Below are 13,440 nucleotides of genomic sequence, written 5' to 3' on the forward strand. Positions count from 1 at the left end.
ACTCAGAACAATACACCTCTGTCGATAGCCACTTAGACAAATATTGTAAACGAACGGCAATCATCCACATTTGTAAAAGAACACAACCAAGCCACAATAGAATCAATTCACCTGAATGTATAATCAAATTAATTAATAATCAACAGTCAGTCAAAACTTGCCCAACTGCTGTATTCAAATTGGAAGAATTGACGTTCGTACCTTTACAGACTGAAAATCATTGTAAGTCGAGTAATTCCTAAAAATTTATGTATCAGAATACTTTGCCCTACCGCTCATTTAAATAATATGCATCAAGTACCAGCAGCACCAATTCTTCCATCAGCCCATGGAAAGGTCACTTTCCAAAACATTACAAAAAATGAAGATAACGGGATCATTCAACTTAAAAGCTCCACCAGAGCTTTACGCTTTAACGGAGTAGAGCGAAGCTAAGGAGGGGGGTGGGGGAGATGTCACGGTGATCTCTTTTCGTTGGCTTCACGGTTTTCAGCTTAATTATATTCCGATTTGTATTTACACTTTAGTTTTAAGATATATATTTTCTACCTTACAATTTATTCATGTGTTCCTCTATATTCACATACATCTACTAACTTCAACAGAAGATATCTCAATACATAGCGTCATAGTCGACTAATCAAAATGTTAATACATTCAAATGAGTAATGTTAAATTCATGTTCGTAACTCGCAATTCGAATAATCGAGTTTTTGCGATATTTCAAGTTGTGTCTGCGCTATAGTGATAAGTTACATAACAATATTATGTAACACATTGTGAAAATAAATAAAAGGATGTTATACTTATGTACATTCTTTTTCAAGAATATTAAGTCTCTGTTAAGTGCAACATTTATTATCCATATTTGCTCAAGTTTAAAGATTGAATACACACTATTATCATCTAGGATGCACCCAGGCAATTAAAATATAAGCAGTAATAAGCGTAAAAGGTAATTCAGTGTGAAAAAAAAGTTGCAAGTATCGGTAGTGAAGCAATAAAATAAATTAACATCTTGTTTTATGACGTATATACTTCTCGTTATTCGCATCTCTGCATATATTTCTAATTCGTGTTTCTACGAGTTCCACGTACGAAACATTATTTATATCTATAGAAGCGTCTTCGAGAATGCCTTTATTGTACTTTGCACATCCAGAATTGATTGTTAGAAGATACGTAAGAAATTATACGTAATAATTATGTATCGTCCCTAAGATGTTACGATAAGCACAATTAGATTGCAAATTAGTAGAAAGTGCAAAAAAGTCCGTGTTTTATGTATAACTTTGGTTATACATCCCAAAATAATGTGCCAATCTTGAATTAATCCGTTTAATTTTCGCACGATCAATTTATCAACTTATGAGTATCTCAACTTATCCTCCGAACTTGTACGCTTTTTGAAAGATCTAGATTTTGACGTTGAAGTGAAAAAAATTGTTCATTTAGACGCTTGGTTGAAATACAGCAGTAGTCATTTTGATTAACTGTAAAATACAAAATTCTATAAAATGCAATGAAATGCAAAAGTGGAACTTAAGTTTCAATTAATTTCAGGAATCAATCAGGAAATTTAAAAAGAGAAAATGCTTCTCTAGAACCAATTCGTTCTAATATGGATTTCTTCGTCAAAAAATTGCCAACGATAAACTATTAAATATTCAGAAGTTCAGCAATCGTCGTTTTACAGTTTATCACCTGTGTTATATGTGGATGCTCATGAAAGATGGAGAAATGATTACAGAATTGTATAATTTTTGCATTCAGAGCATTCGCGTGCGACAGCGTGCAGACTCGACCGCGCGATAAAACTTATGTAACGTTGGGACTACATGAAAAAAACACGGAAACGATTGGTAAAATCTATTTTCTTATTAGAGAAAATTTAGAGGCTGATCTAATATCGTTATTGACAAAACTACATTTATTGTTACAAAATCACATTTCTGTGAATAACAAATTATATCTTTGCTGCTTTCGTTCACCTTCGCTACTTTCTCAATTAGAATTTTTTTTTTTAAACGTACCCGTGATACGCAAAATTTATACTCTACACCAAATGTGTCGAAATAATTTCTGTGCAAAGTCCTCTGTCTTCTCTCCGTTCTGAATAACAGAGGTGTCATAGCTAGAGAGAAGCTTTTTCACAAAATATGTAATTACATTGACTAATTAGTCAGCAATTAGATCAATATGCATAAGTAACGTCCTTAGCGACGTAATAAGTGATTATATAAACGCAACATGGAAAAATTTTACGTAGCGAACTTGAATCATAGAAGAATTATAGATTCATTCTATATATAAGTGTGTTTTACGTATTTAATACTCCGTGTTGCAACTAGCTACTCTTAATTCAGTATCCAAGCGATTATCACCAAGGAAGCATCTACCGCTTTACCTTACATCGCATTTAATGTTATCGCGCCTGACCATATCATTGTTTACGCGTGTGTAGTCTTGTATTCTCTAAATTGTCATATTTTCGCTAATATTTGAATTTTCATCAGTTTCAATCGTTTTCATCTTGAGACGAAATTATTGCGACCATGTAGTCTACTACATAAATAAAAAGTTAATCTACATGTTAGTATTTCAAGTAACTTTTTGTTCTTCTTCTTTTGCTGCTAGCTGAATCATATTGCGATTCTAATCTTTCCGATCTTCTATTTCTGTATCATTCTATATCGTTGTACGTCTTCTGCACGTCTACATTGTTGCAACTTCCAGGTTTCCCGAATTTCTTCGTTTCTGTTTATAGTTTCACCTATATCGTCTCACTTGTCGTGACTTCATCTACAATGTGAATATTCTCTAGAATGCTATATCATGTGTCCACATATACAAGCATTGCTACGACGGTCATATTAATTTCTATTTTGTAAACTGGTCTATTTAAATGAATTTTGTGAAGTGTCTTGTTATATCCTCATTGCTCTCCTTGTTTTGAGATTCGATATATTCACAACAGAGCGATCCAGAATCAGATAATAGTGATCAATTTGTAGAAAGTGTTTGTTAATAGATTTTGCAGTACGACATAGAAGAAAACGTTCAATACGTTAAAAATGAAAATTATCGAACGGAATAGAAAAAGGGGCCTCCATGTTTGGAAGAACGTGAACAATTTCACTGCAATTCGCTAATAATTCTGGCAGTTGACTGTATTCTGAATAAAGAAGAACTGCATTTCTAATTAAATTTCAGGTAAGCATAATCCAAGATATCAGTTATTAAAAAAAAAAAAAAAAAACAAAAGAGTTAAAACATGGGTTATGTAGTGGCAAGCGTTTGTATTGGAATATTTCTATTTTCGTGAGCGTAGGTTGCGAGGAACTGAGCCTTAAGAGTTTGTAACTGTCCAATATAGCATACTTTGTCAAACGTTTTTTCTATATTCGTAAACAATTTATTTTCTATATATTTACATATATTTCATTGATTATTCTGTGTGTTTGTCCAATGTTTACATGTTCGTTCTTCAATCCACACTGATGATCTGTTATTATTACTATTAATTATCTGTTATTATAGTTATTATTATATTAGTTATTATAGTTATTATTATTATTATTATATTATATTAGTTATTATAGTTATTATTATTATATTAAATATTATATTATTATATTAGTTTCTTATCTTCTATGATAGATTTCAGGCGATTGCAGATTACTTTCCTCGTGATTTTTGCTATTACTGGAAGAAGCGAGTTTGATCTGTAAGACGCTGTCTGCAGATCCTTACCCTGCTTGGATATTAGCACTGCGTTCTATGATCACTTTTGTTTATAATTATTTTAGGATTTTCCCATTAATAAGGTGAACACCATGTGATATTTTTATATATAGAGATAATACCTCTAACTACTTTTGTGATTGTACGTGGCACAGAATAACTATTATCGGCTGTGACAGTGTTATCTCTGTGACAGTGGTTGTCTCTCTGAATCATATTTATTATCTCTATATGAGAAGGATATTCCGTATGAGTGATTTGCAAATATTTCGACACGGTTCTGGTACACCTTGACCAGGTCCTATCCGGTTTTTTGCCTGCTACAGTCGATTCTATTTTAATTCGTTTCGTCTTTTTTTGCAATGTATAATTGATTTTCACGTGGGATAAAAGTGAGTGTAGCCTTTTGCGAACGAGCAGCCCGAGATTTTTTACTGTTGCGTGCTTTTACTGACGCGTGTCTGTATATAGTCGCCCGAATCTGTTCACAGTTGCAGACACTTACAACTAAATGGTTCGTGTACGTTTATTTTTCCGAGTGATAATCTTATGCGTATTTATATGCGCATGGGTATAGTTAACTGAACAGTTTTTGTTTCCGACGAAAAAAAATTAGTCCTCCGTTTAAAGTAAACTCGCGATGTAGGATGATAGACGAGTCAGAGCGAATTTCAATCTTCCAATGTCAATGTCGGACGAATAAGCAAGTTTTTTATATATTTTATATACTTTTTATAATACATTATACACGATGCCTAGAAAATCCAGAGAAGACATGTTTGATAGTGATAGTAGTGATAACGAATATTACTTTGAACCTGACAAGATAGAAAACGACGGCAGTGTTTCAGACAGTGGACATGGCTCGAACGTTTCGATATTTCTAGTGATAGTGACAGTGATGAACTAAATATTGAAGAAAATAATAGAAGCCTCGACAATGAATAACGCAAACGTTCAACGTGTATATTTTCTCGACTGCGCGTGCCAATGCTTCTCGTCTGCTCCCGGTCGCAAAGGGCTAAATATTTCGAAGATTTCATATCATTGTTATCTTGCATAGCATTTTTCACGTCTTTTGTTATTTTGTTAGTACTTTTTTATTTGCCAATGTTTTGAATTTCTACCAAATTGCTTTCGCTTTTAATCTTTGCATACGATTCTTTTTCTTATTTTTTCTCGTCAGATCATCACCTGCTCGGTTCTACTACATTTACCGCACTACCCTGTATAATCACCACTCGGTTTTAGTTTTCGAAATATACATCAGCGAAAATATATCCCATAATATACTGTATTCTACTCCTGACAGAAGGTGTTACACAATACACACACACAGAGTTATTTACGCCCGTGTTGTTGTATGTACATTATAACAAATTATTAGATTTCTTGGTTTGTCTGTGGCATCGGCTACCTAACCAATACTAATCTGTGCAAAGGCGAAACAGAAAATTTCAATGTAGATCTTGGATCATCTTTTTAGTAAATCGGTGTTAGTTAAGGTGGATCAACCCTTAACGCTCCCACTTTTAATTATGAATATCGATCGACAACTCCAACTTATTCTCACCGTACTTCGACTTGCAAGTTTTTAAATGTCAAATTTTAAATGCTACAATGTAAATAATATTATTAAAGTGATTCGAAACAATCTTCATTCATCTGAGAAGTAATATAATTTTGATTACAATGTTTATATTAATTATAATTGAGTAATGTATGGAACTTTTTGTTACATTCACACGTCTCACAGTAAAGAACTGTTTGTTTTTTTACCGCGTTACTTCCTTTTGATGAACAAACAAGACACTTTTTTCTTTTCTGCTTTCGGCAAATGATTTATTATATGGAGTTTCCCATCTAAACGTTGTTCCTTATCTGTTCCGGAAGGCCTGCCATACACAATGTTGTTCCGAAAGTTACTTACGAGCTGACTTACTAATAATTTGACAAACTTATAGTGTGACAAGGCGCCTTCTCTCCTTTCTTGAAAAACCTTGCAAAGTATATAAGCATTTATTACGCTTGTTTCTAGTCTTCAAAAGAACAATTTCCGCCACCATTTCAACGATTTTCTCAGGAAACAATATGTTGATGCATATTGATCGGCTTTATCTACAGTGCTTGAGAGACACACTTGTAGCAGATCGCCGTACATCGATGATTACACATTTGGAGCTTTAAGTGTTAAAATTGCGACTTCCGTAAAGCAGCCGTATATGCCAGAATCGAACAAAGAAATTTAACAACTTGTCGTAATTACCACATATGTTGATAACGCCAGCGTGAAATAAATTTAGATAATAAATAATAAGACAATATTAAACTCTATATTATATTATCGTTATTAAACAATGTTAGAGCCGTATGGTGTGTACTGTAGAATACCTCAGACTAATAACGTACATGTTATAAACAGCAAAATACCACATGTAGAGTGTCGAGTATATATTTGCAAATATCTCGGAAACTAAAGCCAGCAAAGCTCGGAAATTAAAGACTGCATTTATATGTACAGAGGAAGTTGTTTACAACATCGATTTTGGATATATACCAGGTATGTAAATATGAAACCGGAATTTTTATATAGAAAATACACGTTTATTGTATGAAAATGATTAAAAATATTTTATTCGAAGTATTGCCCATCGCTAACTATACATTTTTCACACCTGTCTGGCAATTGGTGGATGCCACGCCAAAAATACTGTCTCTCTTTCAAGGCAAACCTGTCATCGAGCTATTTTCGTACATTTTCGTAAGAAGTGAAGTGCTGGTGAGAAAGTGCATGTCCCATCGATGCAAATAAATAGCAATCGGGCGGAGCCAAGTCTGGTGAGTAAGCCGCGTGCGAAAATATTTCCCAACTGAACGCTTCAATCGTTTCCTTGACCGGTTTTGCTGTATGCAATGGTGCAACTTTGTGTTGCCTTTTTTGATATTCTGGTCGTTTTTCACGCAAAGCTTGATTCAAATCGATCATTTGTTGTCGGTAACGCTCAGTATTAACGGTTTCACCAGGTTTTAACAGCTCATAATAGATCACACCCTTCTGATCCCAGCAAACACAGAGCATTGTCTTCCGTCCATAGCGATTTGGTCTTGTAGTCGATGTCGGTGGTTCGCCTGGAGCTACCCATGATCTTTTACGCTTAGGATTCTCAAAATATATCCACTTTTCATCGCCAGTCACAATTCGGTGGAGAAATGACTTTCTTCTGTATCTGGCGAGCAGCATTTCGCAAGTGGTTTTTCGGTTTTCCTGCTGTCTTTCATTCAGTTCCTGTTGAACCCATTTTCCCACCTTCTGGATCTTTCCCATGGCTTTCAAACGTATGGAGACGGCTTCTCGTGTCACGTTTAATCGATCAGCGAGTTGTTGTTGCGTTTGAGCGTCATCCTTATCCAACAATGCTTGCAATTCGCTGTCTTGAAACTTTTTCAGTGGTCTTCCACGTCCTTCGTTCCTCTCGTCAAAATTGCCACTTCTGAATTTTTTAAATCACTCAAAGCACTGTGCTCACCGCAAGCTTCGACAAGCATTCGATGCGATTCTGCAGCAGTTTTCTTCAAATGGTAACAGAAAATCAATGCTGTCCGCAAATCGTAGTTTCCAGACACAAAATTCGACATGTTCAACGCTATTACAAATTATGCTCTTGTATGAAACTTGTATTGTTGTAAGTCGAAAATGTTTGTGAGATGTCAACAAAGACTTTTGGTATCAATAACGCAGTTTAGTGATAACTACATTATCAGCTAGGGCATCTATAGGCAAATTCCGGTTTCATACTTACAGACCTGATATATATCTATTAAATGTAAACAAAAGACGATTACAGTTACATTAGCGTCAGATAAATATGTTCATTAAAAACTGTTTGTTACTTGATGTTATCTTGTGAATAAGATTGCAAACTAAGGCATCATATAAAATAAGATGGCAAAACATGTTATTACAGATCGATGAGAAAGAAATCGCAAGAATAGAAGTAAAATGGATATAGCAAGCATTGCTTTGGGGGGGATGACATCAGGACTGACCCAATCGGTGTTCTGGATAATCCTAACTACGTTTCTATATATCAAGTATACGATTGACAATTACGCTGCGAAGAATGTTCCTTCCGAAGCACTAATGTCGTCTTACGATTTCATAATTGTGGGCGGTGGTTCTGCAGGTATGTTTTCAATTATAAATCTAATAAAAATATAACGAAGACGAGTGTATCTGTGCGTTATCTACGAACGAGAATAAGCGTGTTGTTGCTCGTATGATCAATTGTCACAAAAATTTGACAATTTCTTTCTTTCGACAAATCTGTCGATGAAACGTATATTAGGTTTGTGGCAAATTCTGTAATTTCAACAAATTTCATCTCTTCCTTGACCTTTTCGAAATGAATCTTCAAATTTTTGATTTCAAAGTATTTGTAAGTTTTTGTGTGCTACGCGTATTAATAATGGCAATTTACACGGCTATAGGATCCGTCCTAGCGAATCGCTTGTCCGAGATAGAAGATTGGAACGTGCTCCTTCTGGAAGCAGGTGGTGATGGATCAGAAATCTATGACATTCCTGTTCTTGCTGCTAATCTGCAGTTAACCCAAATCGATTGGAAATACAAGACGGAACCTAATAAGAATTTCTGTCGAGGTAAATAACATTTAATAATGCCTTGTTATCGCGATAATAAGCATTTATCTAACTATAGAAGAAATAGTTAAAAACAATGTTTTACTTTTTATGTCGAAGTAAGTAAATTCAAATAACACGAGATACATAATGTTGTCACGCTTGGAACGCATTATAGTGGATTTCGATTATTTGGAACACACTGGAACTAGCATCCTTTGGTCCGATTAAGCGACTGTCCCAATTATGTAAAATACCGCACATATGCTAATCTCTATAAATTAATACATTCAACGAGGAGGTAATTAATTTTTACAGTAAATGTATAAAGTTTCAGTTAGACTGACGATAAGAGAAAAAAACAAAGGACGAACATTGAGACGGACGCGGTACACACAAAAACCATAGGCGTGAAATCGTTGAAACTATTTGATATCCCTGCTCAACGACAAAACTGTTATGATAGACATTAGCGATGATTCATGCGGTGAATGAAAGTTTTACTGCAAATCATTTTTAAACAACTCTGATTGTTCTCGTATATAATCGTTGGTAATGACAAGACAATACAAAGTTGTCTTCTAAAGCTCACGGAACCTATGAAAAACTGGAAAAGATATCCACTTTAGATTTTCTATTGTCTTTGTCCTCTGTTCATTCTACGTCTGCAAATCCAATTAACGTCGAGGTTTCATTTTATCGTCCATGTAATTATTTTCCATTTGTTGCCCTCTTGAAATATCGAGCAACTCTTTCCTCTTCTTTCCTCCTCCTCTTCTACAACTTACGATTTTTCTCATTATTCAATATGCAATATATTTCCTCGTCCATTTCCTTGTATCTTGTCGACACAAAAGTTGCTTTCTATTTTTGGGTTCCTCTTTTGCGTCAGTTACCATTCTCAAAGTGCCTATATATCTGTTCGCTCATACTCCCCCCTTTTAGTCTTTTCGAAATCTTTTGGGTACTGGACACTGCGTTTGATTTGAGGTGATATGGACCGTGTTAGTTGTAGTTGCTAGTGTTTATGTCGCTGCTGGGGTACTGCTGGATTTTTCTTCTCATTTCTTGGGTCGTGGAAAAAAAGTCCGACTCTAGTTAGTGTCAAGTGGTGGTATTTGCTGCGCTCGCTGGTGGCGAGTCTGCTCATTTTTCAAACATCTTGCCGTAATCCTTTCGTAGGTTCGAAGAAAATGTCTTCGCACGATTGCCTTCCTGCGGGTGTTTCTTTCTCATCCTGCTTTTTTCTTTTCTCTGCCAGAATATACGCGTTTGAACTGAAATAAGTGTATATGTAGAATGCAAGTAAATCGATTCCAATCGGAAAATGAATCTATTGACAATGTCTTCGCTCTATTTCACCTTAAATTATGCCCACAGCTATGGAAGGAGGTCAATGCAACTGGCCACGTGGCAAAGTCATCGGGGGGACTAGCATGCTAAACTACATGCTGTACGTTCGTGGTAACAAAAAAGACTACGACATGTGGGAACAGCTAGGCAATACCGGATGGTCCTACGACGATGTGCTACAATATTTCAAAAAATCTGAAGACAATCAAAATACTCTCCACGCCGAGACGCCGTATCATTCGACCGGAGGTTACCTATCCGTTGATGAACCGCCATGGCACACTCCCTTAGTCACTGCGTGGCTTGAGGCAGGTCTAGAAATGGGTTACGAAAACATAGATATTAACGGAAAACAACACGCTGGATTCATGGTTGCTCAAGGGACGATCAAGCGTGGCAGTCGATGTTCCGCGGCGAAGGCTTTTCTACAACCAATCAGGACGCGGAAAAATTTACACGTCGTCATGGAAGCGCATGTTACGAAAATTTTAATAGATCCGTCGTCGAAAAGTGCTTATGGCGTAGAGTTTATTAGAGACGGAAAAATGTTGCGCGTTCGTGCGGAAAAGGAGGTGATCGTTTCCGCGGGATCTATCAATAGCCCTCAATTGCTGATGTTGTCGGGAATCGGACCTAAAGAACAATTATCGAAACACGGCATACCAGTGATTCAGGATTTAAGAGTGGGTCATAATCTTCAAGATCACGTAAGTGTGGGAGGTGTTTCGTTCTTGGTGGACAAAGAAATTGCGTTGGTGGAGAGCAGGATATATAATATTCAGGATATGCTAGGATATGCGATTTTCGGAGACGGTCCTTTGACATTGCCAGGAGGTATCGAAGGAGTAGCTTTTATCAATAGTAAATTCGTGAACGTTTCTGACGATTTCCCAGACATAGAACTGATTTTGGCGGCAGGAGCGACGTGCTCCGATGGCGGTAGAAGTATTTGGAAGGCTCATGGCCTGACCAACAAATTCTACGATGCCGTGTATGGGGAAATTAATAATAAAGACTTATGGACCGCGCTTCCTATACTTCTAAGACCAAAGAGTAAAGGTTTTATCGCACTTCGAAGCAGCAATCCTTTCGATTATCCGTTGATTTATCCAAACTACTTCGAGCAACCGGAAGATATGGCGACGCTGGTCGAAGGAGTCAAATTTGTGTTCGAAATGAGTAAAACTAGCGCGTTTCAACGTTACAGCAGCAAAATGAATCCTAAACCATTTCCTGGTTGCAAGAATATTTCCATGTATACCGACCCATATTGGGAATGCATGATTAGAGAGTACTCCATGACTATATATCATCCCACGGGTACCTGTAAAATGGGGCCCATTTGGGACCCAGAAGCTGTGGTAGATCCTCGGCTTCGAGTTTACGGAGTTGCTCGACTCCGAGTCATAGATGGCTCGATTATGCCAAATATAATTAGTGGTAATACCAATGCGCCGATTATAATGATCGCAGAGAAAGGTTCGGATATGATAAAAGAGGAATGGCTGAAGAATAAGGTCTGATATCAATAGTTCTTGTCGTAAATTAATTTAAAGCGAGTGCTGGTAGTGCATTAAATACTAGAATCTTATAGTCTTCGACACAACATAAGTTTTCACTATTAATTTTTATTACGTAATACAGTGCGTAACGTACAAATCAGAACGTAGGCAATTTTTTTATAAAATAAATATTACATGATGTAAATGTTAAACATATCGTTATGCTATAGGCTGTTAAGAAATGTTTCAAAGCGGCTATCATAGTTGCAGTCTACAGCTTTGACCCAGCAAAAGAGTTGACCGCAACATTGACCTTGACGCGTGCAACAGCGAGCTATACGTTTCCAACGCGCAATTTTCTAAGTATCGAGGACTAATATTCACTGCTTAAAACACAAAGAAATCTAGAAATTATTTAAGTGGTTAATCATATTTTGCGGTAATGATTTTATTTAACGATTTCACACATTGTTTATGTTACGTCGGCCGACTCTCTACCTAACTCAGGTCACTCACTGCGGGCAAAATGGCATCCAGATATCCATACATCCTTATTGCGTACCCTCGATATTCTTAAGGACTTGTACCGACCATAAATCTCAGGAATTTTCTAGCTAAAGTCCTTCAGACCTAACAAAGATCTTTTTACTAAAGCGTTTTCTAAGGTTTATTGTTTATTACGAGAAGACACGAGGAAGTTAGTTTTTCTCACGCACGATGCTTCCCACTATCAACTTTCTATCGAGGGCAGCTAAGACCCTCCCTAATCCATCAACCTTCTTATTATCCAATCAGAAACAATGTTTACTGTCCTCACTTTCCTAACCAAAAATGTCATCAACAAATCCGATGGTGCCGTGCGCTAGACACGCCCATCAGTAGCTTTTCTCCGACACAGCATCGTCATTAAACTTCACTTATTCTTCATCGTTAGAATAGTCAACAAATATCTGTAGCGGGTCTCTACCCTTAAATCAATCACTTACTTAACTTGTACATACGCATCAGCATGACTATTCATCGTTACAAAGTTGTTGGAATAAATGTTATTTTATACGTGTTAATTCAGTATAAACTCAATTGAACCACCCTTATTATCCTAATAGAAATAAGGGGTCGATCATTTCGTGGCGTCGACTCCCGTTGACGTGCTTTCTCGTCTTTCGCGTCTCTCCACGAATGGTCGATTAAACAGTTTATACAAAACATGAAATTAAAAGTATATATTAAAAGTATAAAAATATATAGATAAAATTAAAAACATCAAAGATGACTAAAGATAAATAACACGACTTGAAATTAAAAATTCATAATGCATTTTAATATCTTTATAAAATGTGGTATCGTTCGATGACAAGTTTATTTAGTCATAATAGTTTGAATTAATTTTAACATTACTAGGTTCGTGTATTTTATTATATATTGTACTTTATAAAAGAAGAAACAGCGGCGCAATTAATTGGGAACAATTCCAGGTAAACAATAACTGATAGTAACAGCAAGAAAAAACACTTAGAATCGATTTTCATGGTCTTCGTGGTCGTTAATTCCTTGTTATGCTTTAACCAATCTGAATCGTGATGAGAATTTTGAGCCAAAATTGAATATCACGAATCAGGCTCGTGGTCTAATTTCATATCAAACATGAATATCACGAGTCTCGTTCGTGGTCTTAATCTCGATACGATTGTATCGAATGGTGTCTTTTTTCTAAACACGGGCGCGGCTATCTACGCACTCGGTCGCACTTCGGCTCTTTTCCTGACCATTCGGGCGCAACGTTTGGGCCCGGATTCTTCCGAGTTAAATGGTGTGGCAAGAGGTTAAAACGATTTTAATTACATAAGTTTTACATTTTCTTCGAAGTATGTAACGAGGTTTTATTTGTTTGGCTTCTGACGTACACTGATGCTACAATTCTAACAGTACTAAGCATTTCGATGCGTTTCATACTTCTGATGAGCAAAATGTGCAACTTTTGCTCCTTTTTCCGAGCCAATGAATAGTACCATCTTTATTACCATTATTTTATAGACATACTCGCAATCTGGTTTCTATAGTATCTCGAATTCGTTGCAGTAGACTTCGAAGATTTTGCAAGTAGCCGAGAGCTTCTTCCGTTCGTGTTTTCAGTTATTATCTTATTAGCTCGCTACAAAAAAAAAATTGAACTTCCAAACTATCCATCGTGACCCGAACATAG

General features: G+C 36.2%; 1 protein-coding gene across 4 annotated transcripts; it reads left to right on the top strand.

Annotated features, from left to right (window-relative positions):
- The first annotated feature begins 2,365 nt into the window (after nt 1-2,365).
- Nucleotides 2,366-12,283, top strand: LOC132911152 (glucose dehydrogenase [FAD, quinone]-like). Of its 4 annotated transcripts, none has more exons than XM_060967555.1 (4): nt 2,366-2,605; nt 7,710-7,928; nt 8,233-8,403; nt 9,763-12,283. In XM_060967555.1, exons 2-4 carry the CDS (start codon nt 7,745-7,747, stop codon nt 11,256-11,258), a joined length of 1,851 nt encoding a protein of 616 aa, XP_060823538.1. In that variant the 5' UTR covers nt 2,366-2,605; nt 7,710-7,744; the 3' UTR covers nt 11,259-12,283. The 4 variants fall into 4 exon arrangements, with proteins under 4 accessions (XP_060823538.1, XP_060823540.1, XP_060823541.1 ...); XM_060967557.1 differs by having other exon boundaries at nt 2,366-2,580; XM_060967558.1 differs by lacking the exon at nt 2,366-2,605 and adding an exon at nt 2,727-3,213.
- Nucleotides 12,284-13,440: the final 1,157 nt, after the last annotated feature.

This window comes from Bombus pascuorum, chromosome 10 (genome assembly GCF_905332965.1).
Source record: "Bombus pascuorum chromosome 10, iyBomPasc1.1, whole genome shotgun sequence".
Classification (NCBI taxonomy): domain Eukaryota; kingdom Metazoa; phylum Arthropoda; class Insecta; order Hymenoptera; family Apidae; genus Bombus; species Bombus pascuorum.